The 18,626-nt window shown below is 55.1% G+C and overlaps 3 protein-coding genes across 4 annotated transcripts in view; 1 reads left to right on the forward strand and 2 right to left on the reverse strand.

The window, feature by feature from the left end:
- The window catches only part of LOC127464165 (uncharacterized), a 348,813-nt gene that overhangs the window by 125,595 nt on the left and 204,592 nt on the right, over positions 1 to 18,626 (forward strand). The window lies entirely within an intron of this gene.
- The window catches only part of LOC127464161 (zinc finger protein 501-like), a gene marked incomplete at its 3' end in the record, with an annotated part of 84,187 nt that overhangs the window by 38,225 nt on the left and 27,336 nt on the right, over positions 1 to 18,626 (reverse strand).
- Positions 5,378 to 12,051, reverse strand: LOC127464167 (class II histocompatibility antigen, B-L beta chain-like). Of its 2 annotated transcripts, XM_051774365.1 has the most exons (6): positions 11,728 to 12,051; positions 10,970 to 11,239; positions 10,112 to 10,296; positions 6,148 to 6,244; positions 5,526 to 5,632; positions 5,378 to 5,425 (listed from the first exon to the last, which is right to left on the reverse strand). In XM_051774365.1, the coding sequence occupies exons 1-6, from the start codon at positions 11,810 to 11,812 to the stop codon at positions 5,417 to 5,419; spliced, it is 753 nt and encodes a 250-aa protein (XP_051630325.1). In that variant the 5' UTR covers positions 11,813 to 12,051; the 3' UTR covers positions 5,378 to 5,416. The 2 variants fall into 2 exon arrangements, with proteins under 2 accessions (XP_051630325.1, XP_051630326.1); XM_051774366.1 differs by lacking the exons at positions 5,526 to 5,632; positions 6,148 to 6,244 and adding an exon at positions 9,609 to 9,715 and having other exon boundaries at positions 10,015 to 10,296.

Raw genomic sequence — 18,626 nt, forward strand, 5'->3', positions numbered from 1 at the left:
TGGTGGGAAAGGTGAGAGGCAGAGTGCTGTGACTGGCTCCCTGGGTGCAGGCAGGTATTTTGTTGGGGAGGCGGGCCGGAGGTCTAGCTTGTTTTTTGGCTGTTAATTCTGGGGAGTTCGGCCTCTTGTCCTGCTGGCTTCGACCTGCCTGACTGTCCCTCCCGCCGGAGCTGCTGTGTTTCATCGGAGAGTTTTGCTTGCCCGCGGGAGAGGTGGAGGAGTTTTTTTGAGACACCACCGCCTGAGACTGCAGTGAGTCCCCGCCACTTGAGACAGCGGTGAGTTCCCGTGGGAGTGTGCTGCCTGCCTTCCTTGTCGTCCCCACGGAGGCGAGGACCCCCCTCATCTCCTCCTCGGCTTCCCCCGTGGTCCCGGACCGCTCTCTGTGGCCCCTCTGCCCGCAGCTGCTTTCTTTATACAGGAAAATCATGGAGAGATCCCTGCAGAAGTTGAAAATGCTGTCATACCTTTAGTCTGGGCCAGCGAGTACCCTGGGAAATCAAAGCAAGCTGAACCAGTAAGCATCGCACTCAGGCCAGGAGCAGCCCCGGTAAGGCAGAAACAATATCCTTTGAAATTAGAAAGCCGAAAAGGCCTAGCACCTATAATTGAAAAGTTCCTTAAATTTGGTTTACTAGTAGAATGTGAATCCAGATTTAATACCCCCATTCTACCCGTGAGAAAGGCTGATGGCAAAAGCTATCGGCTAGTCCAAGATCTTAGGGCCATCAATAGAATAACTGAGGACATTTACCCAGTGGTAGCCAACCCCTATACACTGTTAACCACATTGACAGAGGATTTAGGATGGTTCACTGTACTCGACCTTAAAGATGCCTTTTTCTGCATTCCTGTACACAAAGATAGCCAGGAGATTTTTGCCTTTGAGTGGGAAAATCCTGAGACAGGGAGAAAAACGCAACTAACCTGGAGAGTTCTTCCACAAGGCTTTAAGAACAGTCCAACGCTTTTTGGAAATCAGTTGGCAAAGGAACTGGAGGACTGGAGAAGACAGCAGCAAGAAGGAGTTGTCCTGCAGTATGCTGACGACATCTTAATTGCAGCCAAAAGCCGGGACCAATGCATCGAGCTCACTGTAAGTCTCTTGAACTTTTTGGGACTAAGTGGGTATCGGGTCTCGAGAGAGAAGGCACAGATAGCCAAGGAGATAGTCATCTGCCTGGGACTTGAGATCTATCGTGGGCATCGGCGGCTCAGTACAGACTGAAAAGAGGCCATTTGCCGTCCCCCAGAGCCCCACACTGTACGGGAGAGGCAGGCTTTCCTGGGAATGGTAGGATGGTGTCGGCTGTGGATAGCTAACTATGGGTTGCTAGTCAAACCTCTGTATGAAGCCCTGAAAACGGCCAAAGAGGGAGTTGTAACATGGACAGATGAGACCAGAGATGTGTTCAAACCACTGAAACAGTCCTTGATGTCAGCTCCAGCACTAGGACTACCAGATTTGACTAAACCGTTTGAACTGTTCACACACGAGCAGTTAAATGTTGCTCTGGGGGTATTATCACAAACTCTGGGAAGCCAACGAAGAGCTGTGGCTTATTTCTCCAAACAGCTGGGCAGTGTTAGCCAAGGGTGGCCGGGGTGCCTGCGAGCTGTCGCAGCAACTGTTATCCTGATTGAAGAGGCCCGGAAGCTCACCCTTGGGCAGCACATCACTGTGTATGTGCCCCATGCAGTTCAAGCCGTGCTTGAGCAAAAGGGAGGCCACTGGCTGTCCCCCAGCAGAATGCTTAAGTACCAGGTTGTGTTGCTGGAACAGGACGATGTTACCCTAAAAACAACATCTGTTGTAAATCCAGCTATGTTTCTGTCTTCAACACTAACTGACAGTGTCCCCGAGCATGACTGTTTGCAGACTATAGAGGAGACTCACTCCAGCAGACCAGACCTGAAGGATGAGCCCCTGGAAAACGCAGACTGGGAACTGTATACAGACGGAAGCAGCTTCATGCGGGATGGTAAATGCTACACAGGGTATGCAGTGACAACCAGAGACGAAGTGATCGAGGCAAAAGCCTTGTCAGCAGATGTGTCATCCCAAAAGGCAGAATTAATCGCACTGACAAGAGCCTTGGAACTGAGTGAAGGAAAGAAGGTAAATATCTGGACTGACTCAAAATATGCATTTAGTGTTGTACATGCCCACGGAGCCGTCTGGAAGGAGAGAGGACTACTGACAGCCCAAGGCAGTGGAGTCAAGCATGCAGACCAAATCCATGCACTCCTGCAGAGTATTTGGAAACCAGAGGAGGTAGCTATTATGCATTGTAGGGCCCACCAGAAGGGGAAAACAATTCCCGAGTTGGGAAATCAGTTTGCTGATCAAGCAGCAAAAAGGGCTGCAGAAAAAGGTATCTTGGCAGTAGTGCCACAAAAACAAATTGATTTGACAAAACACACCCCTAAGTATGATGAGAGAGACAATCAGCTAATTAAATCACTGAAAACTGAAATCAAAGAAGGGGGGTGGGCTGTTACCCGTACTGGACAGGTTGTAGTCCCACCACCACTCCTCAGGGAAATAGCTCAACAGGAACATGAGGCTACCCATTGGGGAACGGAAAACCTCCTGAAACATCTAAAGAAAACAGTAATAGGAACAAGTATGACCGAAGCTGTGCAGTCTGCGGTAGGTAAGTGTGAGATCTGCAAACGAAACAATCCAGATACATCAAAGAGAGTGGTACTAGGGGTAACAAAAGCTGGAGACCAACCCAGAGATTACTGGCAAATAGATTTTGCTGAGTTACCACCATGGGGGTAACAAATACATCCTTGTACTGGTTGACACTTTCAGTGGATGGCCTGAAGCATACCCCTGTCGCACTAACACAGCAAGGGAAGTGGTAAAAGCTTTACTAAACCACATAATTCCAAGGTTTGGGGTTCCTCTAGGAATGGCATCAGATAGAGGAACACATTTTATTGCGACAGTAGTAAAGGAAGTATGCCGCATCCTGGGAATTATCTGGGACCTACATACCCCCTACAGACCTCAGGCTAGTGGCAAAGTTGAACGAATGAATGGCACCTTGAAAATGCAGATTAGTAAAATTTGTCAGGAAACATCTATGTCCTGGGTTCAGGCTTTGCCACTAGCTCTGCTGAGAATTCGTATCCAGCCGAGGCGGAGGGATAACATAACCCCTATGAAATATTATATGGAAGACCATGTCAGGCACCACACGTACCAGGGGATGTACACTTAAGGGGGAGAGCCGATTTACAAAAATATTTGATTGCTTTAGGCTCTACTTTGCAGAAGCTGCAGAAGGTCATCGAGCTATCCAGACCCATAGGACTGGACACCCCTGCTCACCCATTCCAGCCAGGAGACTGGGTCTACGTCAAGTGGTGGAACAGTGGCCCCTTGAGAGCCAAGTGGAGAGGACCATACCAAGTCCTGCTGACTTCCCTCACCTCCGTCAAAGTTGCTGGCAGAGAATCCTGGTTCCACTAGTCCAGAGTCAAGAGAGCATCAGCTCCTGGAACAACCAACCAGAGAGAACCAGACACCGACGAGGAGGATGTGGAATAGACTGCTTGTTCTGTGCATTCTGTTCATGCAACCGGTAACTATGAACCGAGTTTGGGACCAAAAATTGCATGTGGCCCTAGTCCAAAATGTATCTAAAATTCTCCGGAAAACGGAATGCTGGATTTGTACTCAAGTACCAGCAATTGATGATGAGAATAGAGAGTGGCCCCTAATTGGCATTTTACTAAATGAGACAAACTTCAGTAAGTCCATGATGAATTTCCCAGGGACCTGGAAGCCAGTTACAGAGGCCTATTATCCGGTGGCCCTAAGTAATGTACTTTCTAATCAGGATGTTGTTCCCTGTATGATCATAAACGCTACAGGAAAAATCATTCTCCCTCCCTACTGTGATAAAAACAATTTAAAAGAAGAAATAAACCCAGAAATCGTTGCAGGGATGGCACAGTTCCCTTTGAGATTAATTCCTCCCCAGGGTTCAGGATGGTATTGGATTTGTGAAAAGGAAGCCTGGAAAGTTTTGCCTCTTGATAAAGATTGGGCCTGTGCCCTGGGGGCAGTGATTCCAAATATAACAATTCTCGACCCAGTTGATGAACAGGAATGGGAAAAACCCTATCCAAAAAGAGTGAAAAGAACTAGCAATCCCCTCATTGAGCGCCCTACGATTTTCCACAGCATAGTCAGAGCTTTAATCCCATCTCTAGGAGTGAGTGAATTGGAAAAGGCAATTGTAAATATTTCGGCTGTTATGGAAAACATACAAGATCACACTCTGGATGCAATTGAAACCCTGAAAGAACAGTTCCAAAGCTTGTCTCGTGTGGTAATACAAAACAGAATGGCCCTCAATTTTTTGCTAGCCTCACAGGGAGGTGTGTGTAAAGTCATCAATACCAGCTACTGTTCTTACATAGACCAGACTGGTAGAATTAATAATGATTTGGCCGCAATTCGAAATCAAACCAAAATTTTTCATCAGATATCTCTGGATGATGTCTCCCTAGGTTTAGGAGATGTCCTCCACAAACTCACCTCATGGTTACCGAACTGGACATGGATGAAACAACTGTTTATTTTAGTATTGTATATACTTAGTGTTAGTGTAATAGCTCACTGCATGCACCGTTTTATAGTTGTTGTAGGTGTAGGTAGTAGAGATTGGACAAGACCTTTGGGTTTTGTCCAGTCTCTAAGGGGGGACTGATGCCTTAAGCCCCTAATGTTTTTTTATTTTTCTAATATTTGTAAGACTTGTAAGTTTTATAAGTAGTGGAAGTAGATTTTAAAAGCAGCAACCTCCCCTCCCCCTTTTTGTCCCTTGTTCCTTTCCCTCTCTCTAGCACCCTTGTTCATACATTCCTTAACCCTCTTCCCCCATTCTATCCTCCCGATATCACTCATAGCCCCAAATCCAATAGAAATGTTTAGTCTTTTGTCAAGGCAAGGCCTAGATTGTTGGCAGAACAGCATATCAAGGCCTAAACCACAGAATACGGTCAAGAATTAGGTAACTATGTACCCTTTGTACTCTGATGATGGTGAAGATGGGATGAATGGGGGGTCCCGAAATACACCCCAGACTCATTTGAAGGGGGCCGACCCGGGGGGGACCAGAGTAAAGGCCACAGGGTGGACACATCTGGGATTGGATGGATGGTGTTATAAAACGTAACCTCTCAGGCACGGCCTGCGCGGGTCTTGTAACATCTTAGCCTTGGCAAATAAACCCTTTCTTATCTCACCCCTAATTAACTGCTCTGGAGAATTTTTCAGCACCAAAATACAGCAGCAACAGGGGGGACACACGACCCCCCAAATTCAGTGTGGGGCTGGACTGGGGGGTCCCAGCTGGGCCCGAGGCCACGGGGAGGGGCTGCGGCCGCCGGCGGCTCAGGAGCTCTGTGGGGAGAGAAAAGGGGGTGAGAGCGGGGTGGGGGGGTAGGGGGGGGCACACAAGCTCTGGGAAAGGGGGACACGACCCCCGGGGACCCCCCTTTACCTTCTCCCGCAGGTAGAAGCCGAGCCCCAGCACCAGGAAGACCAAGCCAAAGACGAAGCCCCCGACCCCCACCAGGATCTTGCTGCGGACGGTGTCCGGTGGCATCTCTGGGGGGAACCGGGGGGGTCAGCACCCCTAAAACCTCCCAGACACCACCTAGGACTCCACAAACCCCATCCTCGTCTCTCCCAGCCCACCCAGTACCACCTGAGACCTCCTGCTAGTCCCTTCCCAGTCCCTTTGGGGATTCCACAAAGCCCCTCCCAGCCCCTTTAGGACCCTCCAAACCCCCTCCCATCACGCCGAGGACACCCCAGAACCCCTTCTAGTCCCTTCCCAGACCCCCCACCACTTCTCAGATCCCCTTCCAGTCATGACAAGCCCCCCCAGCCTCCCTCCTGTCCCGCCCAGGCTCCCCCAAACTCCCTCCCAGCTGCTCCCAGGATTCCCCAAAGCCCCTCTCAAGCCCTCCCAACACCCACCAACCTCCTTCTCAGCCTCTCCACCACCCTCGAGCCCTTCCTATTCCCCCCCAGTCTCCCTCCCAATTGCCCCCATTGTCCCCCTGAGCCCCCAGCCCCCCTGCCAGTGTGCCCCCGGGGCTGGGGGGGCCGGGCCGTACCCCAGTGCCGGCTGAGGGGGTGCTCCAGGCTGACGTGCTCCACCTGGCAGCTGTAGGTGACCCCGCGCCGGGGGGGGATTTCCAGCAGCACCAGCACCTGGTAGCTCCAGTCCCCGTTGGGGACCACGTCGGTGGCCACCACGTGCTCCGGCAGCTCCTGCCCATCCTGGAACCACCTCACCTGCACCGGCGCAGGGTAGAAATCCATCACGGAGCAGAGCAGGCGGCCGGGGCCGGGCTGGGAGCTCGACGGCACCAAGGAGATGGACACGCTGGGGGGCACTGGCAGGGATGGGGGAGACACTGGGCTGAGCTGGGGGGCACTGGGAGGGAGGGGAGAGGGCTTGTAGGACATTGGTAGGGATTGGGATGGCAGTGGGAGGGACTGGGATGGCAGTGGGAGGGACTGGGATGGCAGTGGGAGGGACTGGGATGGCAGTGGGAGGGACTGGGAAGAGAGTGGGGTAGAAGGGGCTGGACTGGGGGGACACTGGGGAGAGAGTTGGGAGATGTGGGAGTGAAGTGAAAACGACTGGGAATGGACTGAGAGGGTCTTAGAGTGGAGTGAGAGGGACTGGGAATGGCTGGTATGGACTGGGAAGGAAGCGAGAGGGACTCAGAGGCTGAGTCCTGGGGAGGGAACTCTTTGGTTTGGGTCTGCCTGGCAACTGGAGCGTCATCACAGAGACGCGCTGGGATTGGCTGAGGGGCGGGAGCTCGGTGGCCGCAGCAGGGTGGAGACGGGGGGGGCACTGGGAGAGACTGGGATGGACTGGGATGGATTGGGATGGACTGGGAGAGGACAAAAGGCAAGGGGACCGACACAGGGAGGGCTGAGGGGTCTGGGGTGATTCCGAGGGAGGGTTTGAGGGGCTCCAGGGTCATTCCCGGGGCAGGGGCCGAGGGGACCCGCTCTGCCCCAGCTCACCTCTCCTCTCCACGGTGAACAGGGTGACGACCCTGTAGTTGTGCCGGCAGTACCAGTCCACAGCTGACCGTGTGAACTCCATATATTCCTTTTGGCTGTTCAAGCTCCTGGCAAACTTCTCCCCATGCGGGGTGTCCTCCACATGGACCCCCACATCGCTGTCGAAGTGCAGGAGCTGCTCCCGGTTGTAGATGTATCTCTCCAGGAGCCTCACCCGCTCGGTGCCGTTGATAAAGTGACACTCGCGTTTTGTGATCCTCTGGAACACCCCTGTGTGTGCAGGACATGGGTCAGGGGGTGCCCCGTCCCCCCCATCATCCCACAGCCCCCCACAGCAGGGTGGGAGCTCAGGGGGCCACCCCGGACCCCCCTTTCCAACCCCTCCTCTGCCCCACGGACGCCCCAGCACCGGCTCTTGGCTGGGGGAGAACCCCCCCATCAGCCCCCAGGGGATGGACAGGGGGGTTTGGGGCCCCCCCCAATGCGGATCCCACCACCCCAGAGCCCCAGGGAACTGATCCAGGGCTCAAGGGACACCCAGGGACCCCCAGGGCACCCCTCTACCGGCTCTCCCACACCCCCTTTCCTTCCTCTCCCACCCCTTTCCCACCGTCCCCACAATCCCCAGACCCCCCCGCCCTCACTTTGGGGCTCCCACCCCCCTCCCACTCACTCCGGGCCTTCCGACCCCCCTCGCACTCACTTTGGGGCTCCCACCCCCTCTTTTCTCCCCTCTTTCCCCCCATTTCCCACCCGACCCCCTTTCCCCCCCCCCGCTCACCCGACAGCTCCTCGCCCGCAGCCGGGGGGGCTCCCAGCACCACCAGCACCGCCAGCACGGCCCCAGCTCCCCGCACACGCTCCATGCCCAGCGCCGGACAGCTGCTGACAGCCCAAAACCAGCCGGGCGGGTCCTTTTTGGGGGTTTTTGGGTGCGCTCTGATTGGCTGTGGGCAAAGCCCGGCGACGGTTTGGGGCCGTGTTGGAGCCTGGTCTTCCCGGCGACTGATGAGTCATCAGCGCGGCGAGCTGGGATTGGGCGGGGTCGGCGTAGGCGCTTCGGGATTGGCTGAGGGCCGTTAGGGGCGTGTCCAAACCCCTCTTTTCCGATAATTTGGAGTCTGGGGTTGATCGAACCCCCGTGTGCCTCGGATTTTTTAGGTCTAGAAGAGCCAATAATCCCGTGTTCTCAAGATTTTTGGGGTCTGAATGTCCCCAACCCCCTGTTCCCGTGTTTTTTAGATGCTGATGTTGCCCAAACTGCTCTTTTATAAGATTTGAGGAACTGGGAGTGCCCAACTCCCCCCGTTCGCACAAATTTAGGGGTCTGGGAGTAAACAACACCCTCTTTTCCAGGATTTTGTGGTTCTGGGACAACCCCAACGCCCCTGTTCCTGGTTTATTGATAGGCTAACATTGCCCAAACCCCCGTGTTCTGAGGATTTTCAGAGTCTGGGTGTGTCCAAACCACCTTTCTCCAGGATTTTATGGGTCTGGGAGTGCCCAAACCCCCCTGTTCCAAGGAGTTTTAGGATCTAGGAGTGTCCAGTCTCCTCTTTTCCAGTATTTAGAGCTCTGGGAGTGCCCCAACCCCCTTGTCCCTGGGGTTTTTAGGGTCTAAGAGAGCCCATACCCCCATGTTTCAAAGAATTTTGAGATCTGAATGTTACAACGCCCCTGTTCCTGTGTTTTTCAGACACTGATAGTGCCTAAACCCCTCTTTTCTAAGATTTGAGAGTCTGGGAGTCCCCAAACCCCATTGGGTTTTTGGGGATCTGCCTAAACCTCTGTGCTCTCAGAAGCACAGAGGGCTCTGGATGTGCCCTCTGGTTATGGTGGTTAGGGCTCTGGATGTGCCCAAACCACCTTTCATCATCATTTTCTAGTTCTGGGAGTCCCCAAAGCCCCCCATTCTTGCAGTTTCCATGGTATGGAAGTACCTAAACCTCACTTTTCCAGGATTTTTTGGAGCAGCTGGGAAAACCCAAACCCCCCTGTTCATGGGGTTTTGAGAGGATGACATTTGTGCAGACCCCCCTTTCCCCTGGATTTCTGGAGTCTGAGTGTCAAAGCCCCTATGTTCCAGTACTTTGGGGTCTGGGAGTGCCCCAACCCACCTGATCCTGGGATGTTTTGGGACTGGGAGTGCCCAAAGCACCTCTTCCCAAGATTATGTTGCTCTGGGAGTGCCCAAAACCCCATATTCCCTGGATTTTTGCAGCCCCCACTTCTCCCCAGCAACCAGGACTGCAGAGCACTGAGAAGCTTTATTGGGAACACTGGGAACAGCTGGTTAGTGTGGGAAGAAATGCAGGGAAGGGGGGAAGGTGACGCCCCCAAAATCAGCGCAGGGTTTGGGGGGTCCCGGCTGGGCCCGAGGCCACGGGGAGGGGCTGCAACCACCGGCGGCTCAGGAGCTCTGTGGGGAGAGAAAAGGGGGTGAGAGCAAAGGGGCTGGGGGGGCAGGGGGGGCCCAGAGGCTGTGGGAGAGCAAGGGGGGAGACACGACCCCCATTTGGGGACCCTCCTTTACCTTCTCCCGCAGGTAGAAGCCGAGCCCCAGCGCCAGGAAGACCAAGCCCAAGACGAAGCCCCCGACCCCCACCAGGATCTTGCTGCGGACGGTGTCCGGTGGCATCTCTGGGGGGAGCCGGGGGGGTCAGCACCCCCAAAACCTCCTCCCACGCACCCCCCGGCACCCCACAGAGCCCGACCCGCTCTCCCCCAGCCCACCCGGGGGTCCCTCCAACCTCCTGCCAGTCCCTTCCCAGCCCCTGCAGGGATCCCACCCAGCCCCTCCCAGCCCCTTTAGGACCCTCCAACCCCCCTCCCATCACCCCCAGCACCCACCAAACCCCCTCCCAGTCGCCCCCAGTTTCCCCCTTTGCCCCCTGGACCCCCTGCCAGTGTGCCCCCGGTGCTGGGGGGCCGGGCCGTACCCCAGTGCCGGCTGAGGGGGTGCTCCAGGCTGACGTGCTCCACCTGGCAGCTGTAGGTGACCCCGCGCCGGGGGGGGATTTCCAGCAGCACCAACACCTGGTAGGTCCAGTCCCCGTTGGGGACCACGTCGGTGGCCACCACGTGCTCCGGCAGCTCCTGCCCATCCTGGAACCACCTCACCTGCACCGGCGCAGGGTAGAAATCCATCACGGAGCAGAGCAGGCAGCCGGGGCCGGGCTGGGAGCTCGAAGGCACCAGCGAGATGGACACGCTGGGGGGTACTGGGAGGGACGGGGGAGACACTGGGCTGAGCTGGGGGGCACTGGGAGGGAAGGCAGAGGCCTTGGATGGCAGTGGGAGGGACTGGGATGGCAGTGGGAGGGACTGGGAAGAGAGTGGGGTAGAAGGGGCTGGGCTGGGGGGGCACTGGGGAGAGAGTTGGGAGATGTGGGAGTGAAGTGAGAACGACTGGGAATGGACTGAGAGGGACTGGGAGTTGGGTGAGAGGGACTGGGAGTGACTGGTGTGGACTGGGAGTGACTGGTGTGGACTGGGAAGGAAGCGATGGGGACTGGGAGGCTGAGTCGTGGTGAGGGAAGTCTTTGGTTTGGGTCTGCCTGGCAACTGGAGCGTCATCAGAGGGACGCGCTGGGATTGGCTGAGGGGCGGGAGCTCGGTGGCCCCAGCGGGGTGGAGACGCGGGGGGGCGCTGGGAGAGACTGGGATGGACTGGGATGGACTCAGAAAAACTGGAATGGACTGGGAGTGACTAGGGAGCATTGGAAGGACTGGGAGACACTGGGACGGACTGGGAGGAACTGGGAGTGGGGAAAAGGCAAGGGGATGGGCACAGGGAGGGCTGTGGGGTCTGGGGTGATTCCCAGTGAGGGTTTGAGGGGCTCAAGAGTCATTCCCGGGGGAGGGCCCAGGGGACCCGCTGTGCCCCACGCTCACCTCTCCTCTCCATAGCAGGTGGAGTGTACACCTCGTAGTTGTGCCGGCAGAACGTGTCCACCTCAGCCCGTTTACGCTCAATGATTTCTGGGTTGCTGTTGAAGTACCTGGCCTGGATCTCCCCAAACGGGGTGTCCCCCACATAGACCCCCACATCGCTGTCGAAGTGCAGGAGCTGCTCCCGGTTGTAGATGTACCTGTCCACGAGCCTCACCCGCTCGGTGCCGTTGATGAAGTGACACTCGCTCGGAGAGAACAACTGGAACACCCCTGTGTGTGCAGGACACGGGTCAGGGGGTGCCCCGTCCCCCCCATCATCCCCTCCACCACAGGGTGGGAGGTCAGGGGGCCACCCCGAACCCCCCTTTCCCACTCCAGTCTGCCCCACGGACGCCCCAGCACCGGCTGTTGGCTGGGGGGGAACCCCCCATCAGCCCCCCGGGGATGGACAGGGGGGTTGGGGACCCCCCCAGTGCCGATCCCCCCCCCCCCCCAGAGCCGCAGGGAAGCGCTCCAGGGCTCAAGGGACACCCAGAGACCCCCAGGGCACCCCTCTGCCTGCTCTCCCACACCCCTTTGCCCCCCTCTCCCACCCCTTTCCCACCGGCCCCACAATCCCCAGAACCCCCCAACCTCACTTTGGGGCTCCCACCCCCCTCCCACTCACTCCGGGCCTTCCGACCCCCCTCCCACTCACTTTGGGGCTCCCACCCCGTCTTTTCTCCCCTCTTGCCCCCCATTTCCCACCCCCCGCTCACCCGACAGCTCCTCGCCCGCAGCCGGGGGGGCTCCCAGCACCACCAGCACCGCCAGCACGGCCCCAGCTCCCCGCACACGCTCCATGCCCAGCGCCGGACAGCTGCTGACAGCCCCAAACCAGCCGGGCGGCGCCGTTTTGGGGGGTTTGGGGCGCGCTGGGCTTGGCTGAGGGCGCAGTTGGGGCCCTTTTTTCGAGGCGTCTTCCCGGCGACTGATGAGTCATCAGCGCGGCGCGCTGGGATTGGGCGCGGGCGGCGTGGGCGCTTTGGGATTGGCTGAGGGCCGTTGGGGGCCCCCGCGGCAGCCCCGGGGCTGGGGGGTTCGGGGGGGTCCGTGGGCTGCGGGGGAGGGGGGAGCTCAGGGCCCACCAAAAATGCCCAGCCAGGGCTCCCGCAGCTCCCACGGGTCCCCAAAATGAGTTGAGGGCGCTCTCTGATTGGTTGAGCTCAGGGAGGGCTCCGTTCCGGTCGGGTCTGCCCGGCAGCTGATGACGCGCCAGCAGCACTCGCTCCCATTGGCTGCTGCTGCTGACCCTGCCCGGGCCTTGGGGGGTTCAAGGTGGGTTTTGGGGGTTCCCGGATTGCTGGGGATGGGGTTTGGAGTGTCGTGGATAGGTGGTAATGAGGGTCTGGGATGCCGGGTGTGCCCAATAACCCTCTGTTCATGAGATTTTGGGAGTCTGGGAGTGTTTGAACCCCCTGTTCTCAGGAGTTTTAGGGTCTGGGAGTGTCCTAACCCCTCCATTCTAAAATTTTGGGATCTGGGTGTGCCCAAACCCTTCTGTTTTCACAATTTTGGGGCCCTGGGAGTACCTAAACTTCTCTTTTCCAGGATTTTTTTTGGATCTGGGAGAGCTCAAACCCCCCTGTTTATAGGGGTTCAGGAGGCTGACATTTGTCCAAACCCCCTTTTCCTAGTATTTTGAGGGTCTGAGAGTGCCCAAACCCCACTGTTCCCAGGATTTTGATGGAGTCTGGGAGGGTCCAAACCTTCTTTTCCAATATTTTGTGCTCTGGGAGTGCCCAAAATCCCTGCCCCTTGGATTTTTAGGGTCTAGGAGAGCCCATACCCTTGTGTTACCAAGATTTTTGAGGTCCTAATGTTCCCAACCCCCCAGTTCCCTTGTTTTTCAGACACTGATGGTGCCCAAACTCCTCTTTTCCAAGATTTGAGGAGCTTGGAGTGCCCAAATCCCCTGTTCCTGGGATTTTCAGAGCCACCTCAATGTCTCAAATAACCAGGACTGCAGAGAACTGGGAATCTTTACTGGGAACACTGGGAGCAGCCGGCTGGGGTGTGAACAAAAGCAGGGCCGGGGGGGACACACGACCCCCCCAAAGTGCAGGTGGGGCTGGACTGGGGGGTCCCGGCTGGGCCCGAGGCCACGGGGAGGGGCTGCGGCCGCCGGCGGCTCAGGAGCTCTGTGGGGAGAGAAAAGGGGGTGAGAGCAAAGGCGCTGGGGGAACAGGGGGGGCCCAGAGGCTGTGGGAGAGCAAGGGGGGGGACACGACCCCCATTTGGGGACCCTCCTTTACCTTCTCCCGCAGGTAGAAGCCGAGCCCCAGCGCCAGGAAGACCAAGCCCAAGACGAAGCCCCCGACCCCCACCAGGATCTTGCTGCGGACGGTGTCCGGTGGCATCTCTGGGGGGAGCCGGGGGGGTCAGCACCCCCAAAACCTCCTCCCACGCACCCCCCGGCACCCCACAGAGCCCGACCCGCTCTCCCCCAGCCCACCCGGGGGTCCCTCAAACCTCCTGCCAGTCCCTTCCCAGCCCCTCTGCGATCCCACAAAGCCCCTCCCAGCCCCTTGAGGACCCTCCAACCCCCCTCCCATCACCTCCACGACCCCCCTGATCCCCTCCCAGCCCCTTCCCAGCCCCCTCATGACTTTTCAGAACCCCTTCCAGTCAACTCAACCCCCCCCAGCCTTCCTCCCCTCCCACCCAGGCTCCCCCAAACTCCCTCCCAGTTGCCCCCAGGACTCCCCAAAGCCCCTCTCAGCCCTCCCAGCACCCACCAACCTCCTTCTCAGCCTCTCCATCGCCCCCTGAGCCTTTCCCGTTCCCCCTCAGTCTCCCTCCCAGTTTCCCCCAGTTGCCCCCTTTCCCCCCGGCCCCCCTGCCAGTGTGCCCCCGGGGCTGGGGGGGCCGGGCCGTACCTCAGTGCCGGCTGAGGGGGTGCTCCAGGCTGACGTGCTCCCCGGTTTCTCCTCCCCATCTGGGGATTTGGGACTTTGTTTTGTTTTCTTCTGAAAGTTTTTGATTGTACTGTTTGTTGTTTATTCAGATTTTTTCAATAAAAAGCTGCTTCTTTTCCTTTTCCACACTTCCACCTGAAGTCTCTGAATTTCTAAGTTGCAATCTGGTTAAACTGGGACACCAGGTCTGGAGAATGCCCGGCCCTGGGAATCTGTGGGTCTGCACTCGGCATTTCACTCCCTGGAAACACTTGGATTTAGGGAAACTCGGAGTAAATATCGGCTTGGACTTCCCTCTGGTCAATATTTCCTTATTCTGGGAATAAATCCCGATGCTCCTTCTGCCAAAACTCCCAGACCTTCGTCCCTGCTGGAAAACCAACTGTGCCATGGGGGAGGCTCCTCCAGACCCTTCCCAGCCTTGTCCAGCTGGGAAAGGGAAAGGGAAAGGGAAAGGGAAAGGGAAAGGGAAAGGGAAAGGGAAAGGGAAAGGGAAAGGGAAAGGGAAAGGGAAAGGGAAAGGGAAAGGGAAAGGGAAAGGGAAAGGGAAAGGGAAAGGTCTTTGGGGTTGTCCCTGCAAACCGGGCAATCCCCTCCGGAATCAGCTTTAATGACCCCCCAGACACGGCCCAGGAACCAGAGAGGCCCTGGCTGGGAAAAGGGAAGAGCAAGGATTGAAAGCAAAGAAATCAAATGATATAAAGAAATACATCAAATTATATATTCAAAGAAACAAAATTCTAAATGCAATTAAATAAAATTATATAAATGTGTAAATCACATTATAGAAACAAATAAAACAAATTATGGAAACAAATTAAATTATATAAACAAATTATTAAAATTATATCAACAAAAATATCAGATTATATCTGCTGATAGATCAAATTATCTGAATGAATAGATCAAATGTTATATGCTGATAATTAAAATTATATAAACAACTAATTACAAATAAATAAATAAAATGAAACGAATGGTTAAAATTAAACAAGTAAAAATTATATAAACATTTAAAAGTATAAATTATATGAAAAAAAATTATTTAAATATAAATGAAAGTTTAAAACAATTGAATGAAATTATAGATGCTAATAAATAAAGATATATGAACAAATAAATAAAATTGCATAAACAAATATTTAAAATTAATAAACAAATAATTAGAATTTTATACAAATAAATGAAATTATATAAACAGATGAATGAAGTTTTAGATGCTAATAAATAAAATTATATGAACCAATAAATAAAACCCTTGTGTGACCTTGTCTGGTGTTCCCTGGGCACTGAGGGAAGAAGAGAAGTTTATAAAGGTGCCAAATGCCCACGGAGATCTTGGAAATCAGCTCTCCAGGATGCTTTGCAGGCCTTCTCAGTCAGCTTGAGCTCTTCAAATACACTTGTCCTCAGCATTTTCTCTGAAAGGGTCACTGTGGTCTGAAGGGTCAAACTCAGAAGTGTCGGAACCTGCAGACAGTCCTTCCTCCCGGGCAGAGATGCAGCTGCTTGGGAATGTTATTCCCTGCTCTCAGCTTCCCACAGAGCTATGGGCACACATTCTCCAGGCAGCTCACTGAATGCAGAGTTTCCTTCCAACCTGAAGGGAGTCTTTGCTCTACAACATCTCTGCCAGGTGGCACTGTGTGATTGCAGGCTGGTTCTCCTGGCTCTGCCTGTGTCCTGCTCTCCTTGGAAAGCACCATGTCCATAAGGATCCAGATGTTGATCCTCATGTCGAAGAGAATCAATAAAATATCATTAAACAGGCATAAAATGTCGAGAATCAGTCAATGAAATGCCAGGTCTATCTGAAAATAGACACAAATACAGCGTTGTGGAGCTCCTGCCCCGGCTTTCCCAGCCGTGTGGGGGGCAGGAAGCCCTGGGGCCTCACTTCTCCTGCCCCCGAATTAGGAGCAATTTATTAGGCTAATTAACCACGGAGTCATTTGTCCCTGAGCTGCTTTGTTCCTCTGCCAGGCACAGGCCAGCCCGGGCTCCGCAGGCTGCAGGGCTGCTGCGTCCTGTCAGTGCTCAACAGCTCGGATTTCTTTGCCCCCAAAAGGGAAAACGGCCCCGAATCCCGTGGGCCGAGCGGAGGAGGGGACAGAGTTGTGGCCCAAACCTCCCCCCGCCGGGTTTGCCCAGCCCGGGAAGAACCAAGGGCCCCGCAGTGAGGTGGGACCCCCAGCAGCCCCGGTGTGCCGTGCCCAGCTGAAGCCCTCCCTGGGGCGCTCGGGGCTGGCTGGGCACACTGGGAGCGCTGGGAAGGGCCCCGGCTCGGGGCGGGGGGCGGCGGGTGCCCAGCAGTGACTGAGGGCAAGGGCCTTCACAGGGACCCCCCGCGCCCCTGGCTGCCCACGGGAAGGGTTTTTTGGTCCCCCTGAGCGATTTGGCGGCGTTTCTGGGCTCGGCGGGGCCGGGCAGGCGGCAGCGGGACACGCGGGGCCCGGGCCGTGCGGCGGAGCCGGGTGGGAACTGCGGGGCGGCCCCAGCGGGGCCCGAGGGCGGAGCGGAGCCGGTTGGGAACGACCCCCGATCCCCCCGGGCCCGGGTCTGATGCCGGGAAAAAGCGGCGATATTAAACCCAAGAGCCAGAGGTGCTGCTGAGCCGGTGTTTGTTTGGGCACCTGACGCGCGGGGCACAGCTTGGCCTCACAGGCACTGCTCCCCCTCACAGCTTCCCTTGGATGCAACTGGCTCATACATATTCACTGCATGTGTGTTCATCATGGCTGGGTTTCACGGAGGAAGATCTGGGAACGGCTCTGTCCACATTTGTTACAAGCACACTGGTGGCTAAAGAGGCCAATACGAGATAGACACGTCCAGTTGCAAAAGGCAGAGCAGAAAGACTCCTTGGATGGGATGGACAGGACATGGTTCTTTCTGCGTTGTCTTTTCTCCTCGATGCTGATCCTGCTGCGTTCTCAAAGGCAGCAGCAGCATTAGAGATGGGGTGTCTCCAGACCTCCCGACTGGAGGCCAGAGTAGACCAGTGATGGAGATCAATATGGCCAAGGCTGAGATGTTGTTTCAGGCAGTCCTTGTATCTCCTCTTCGGGGCTCCTCTCTTACAGCAGCCGGTGGCAAGTTCACCCCAGAGCACGATCTTAGGGAGGGGGTGGTTGGTCCTTCATCCTGGAGACGTGCCCTGCCCAGCACAGCTGTGTTCTCAGCAACATGGCCTCAATGCTTGTGACTGCTGCCTGTTCTAGAACAGATGGATTGGTCACATCATCTGACCAGTGGATGTTTAGGATTGTACGGAGGCAGCGTTGATGGAAGCGTTCCAGGAGTCGCAGGTGGTGGCTGTAGATGACCCAGGATTCGGACCCATATGAGAGAGTAGACAGCACAATGGCTCTGTAAACACTGATCTTTGTGCTTTTCTTCAAGTGTTTATTTCGCCAAACTCTTTTGTGGAGTTTTCCAAAAGCTCTCTATGCCTTTGCTAACCTGTTGTCCATCTCCCCGTCAATCTCACCATCCGAGGAGATGAGGCTGCCAAGGTAATTAAACTGCTGGACTGATTTGAACTCTGATTGGCCAATGGTGATATGGGGATGATGGGGGACTTCCTGAGGTGCAGGTTGATGGAGAACTTCTGTCTTCTTTAAGCTGACTTCCAGCCCAAAGAGCTCAGCAGCCTCAGCAAAGCAGGATGTTAAACGCTGCAGAGCTGCTTCTGTGTGAGCGACGAGGGCGGCGTCATCAGCATAAAGCAGCTCCTGGACAAGATGGTTTAAGGTCTTGGTGTGGGCCTTCAGCTGCCTTAGGTTGAAAGGGCTTCCATCAGTACGGTATCGGATGTAGATCCCGTCCTGATCATCGAGGTCTGCCGTGGCCCTTTGGAGCATCCTGCTGGAAAAGATTGTGAATAGGGTTGGTGCGAGAACGCAGCCTTGTTTCATACCATTGGTTATTAGAAAGGGCTCAGAAAGTGCATTGCCATATCTGACTTGGCCGTGCTGATCCTCATGGAGTGAGATGATCATTTTAAGGAACTTGGGGGGACAACCTAAACGTTCCAAAATCTGCCACAGACCTTTCCTGCTCACAGTATTGAAAGCCTTGGTGAGGTCAACAAAGGTTCCATAGAGACCTTTGTTCTGTTCCCTGTACTTCTCTTGCAGTTGTCTGAGAACAAATCCCATGTCTGTGGGACTCCTGTTGGCTCTGAAACCACATTGGCTTTCAGGGAGAATTCCTTCTGCTGTAGTGGGTATTAGTCTGTTCAAGAGTATTCTTGCCAGGATTTTGCCAGCAATGGAGAGCAGAGTAATATCACGGTAATTTGAGCAGTCTGATTGTGCTGGTTTAAAAGTAAACCAGCAGGGGAAATGAACTCAACCCAAAAGAGAGATTTTAAGTCAGAATAACAATTTAATAAAATAATACTATAAGTCTGATTATACAGACAAACAGTTGGTTTTAACCCACAAAACCCAAATGTATAACCCAGCACCCCGGGGCATGAACAGAGTGGTGTTTGTTGGGCCCCCTGAGCCCAAAGTAAAGGGAGAGGGGAAAAAAACCCTGTTGGTGAGAGTGGTGGTGCAGTCTGGTCAAGAGTGGTGGTTGCAGTTGGGTCGAGAGTGGTGATCTGCAGTCTGGTTGAGAGTGGTGGTTGCAATCTGGTTGAAGAGAAATTGGTGACATCACAGGGACAGCAGTGACATCACAGAGACATCGGT

The sequence above is a fragment of the Manacus candei genome, unplaced genomic scaffold (assembly GCF_025592945.1).
Source record: "Manacus candei isolate 608988 ecotype Guabito, Panama unplaced genomic scaffold, ASM2559294v1 h1tg000197l, whole genome shotgun sequence".
Classification (NCBI taxonomy): Eukaryota; Metazoa; Chordata; class Aves; order Passeriformes; family Pipridae; genus Manacus; species Manacus candei.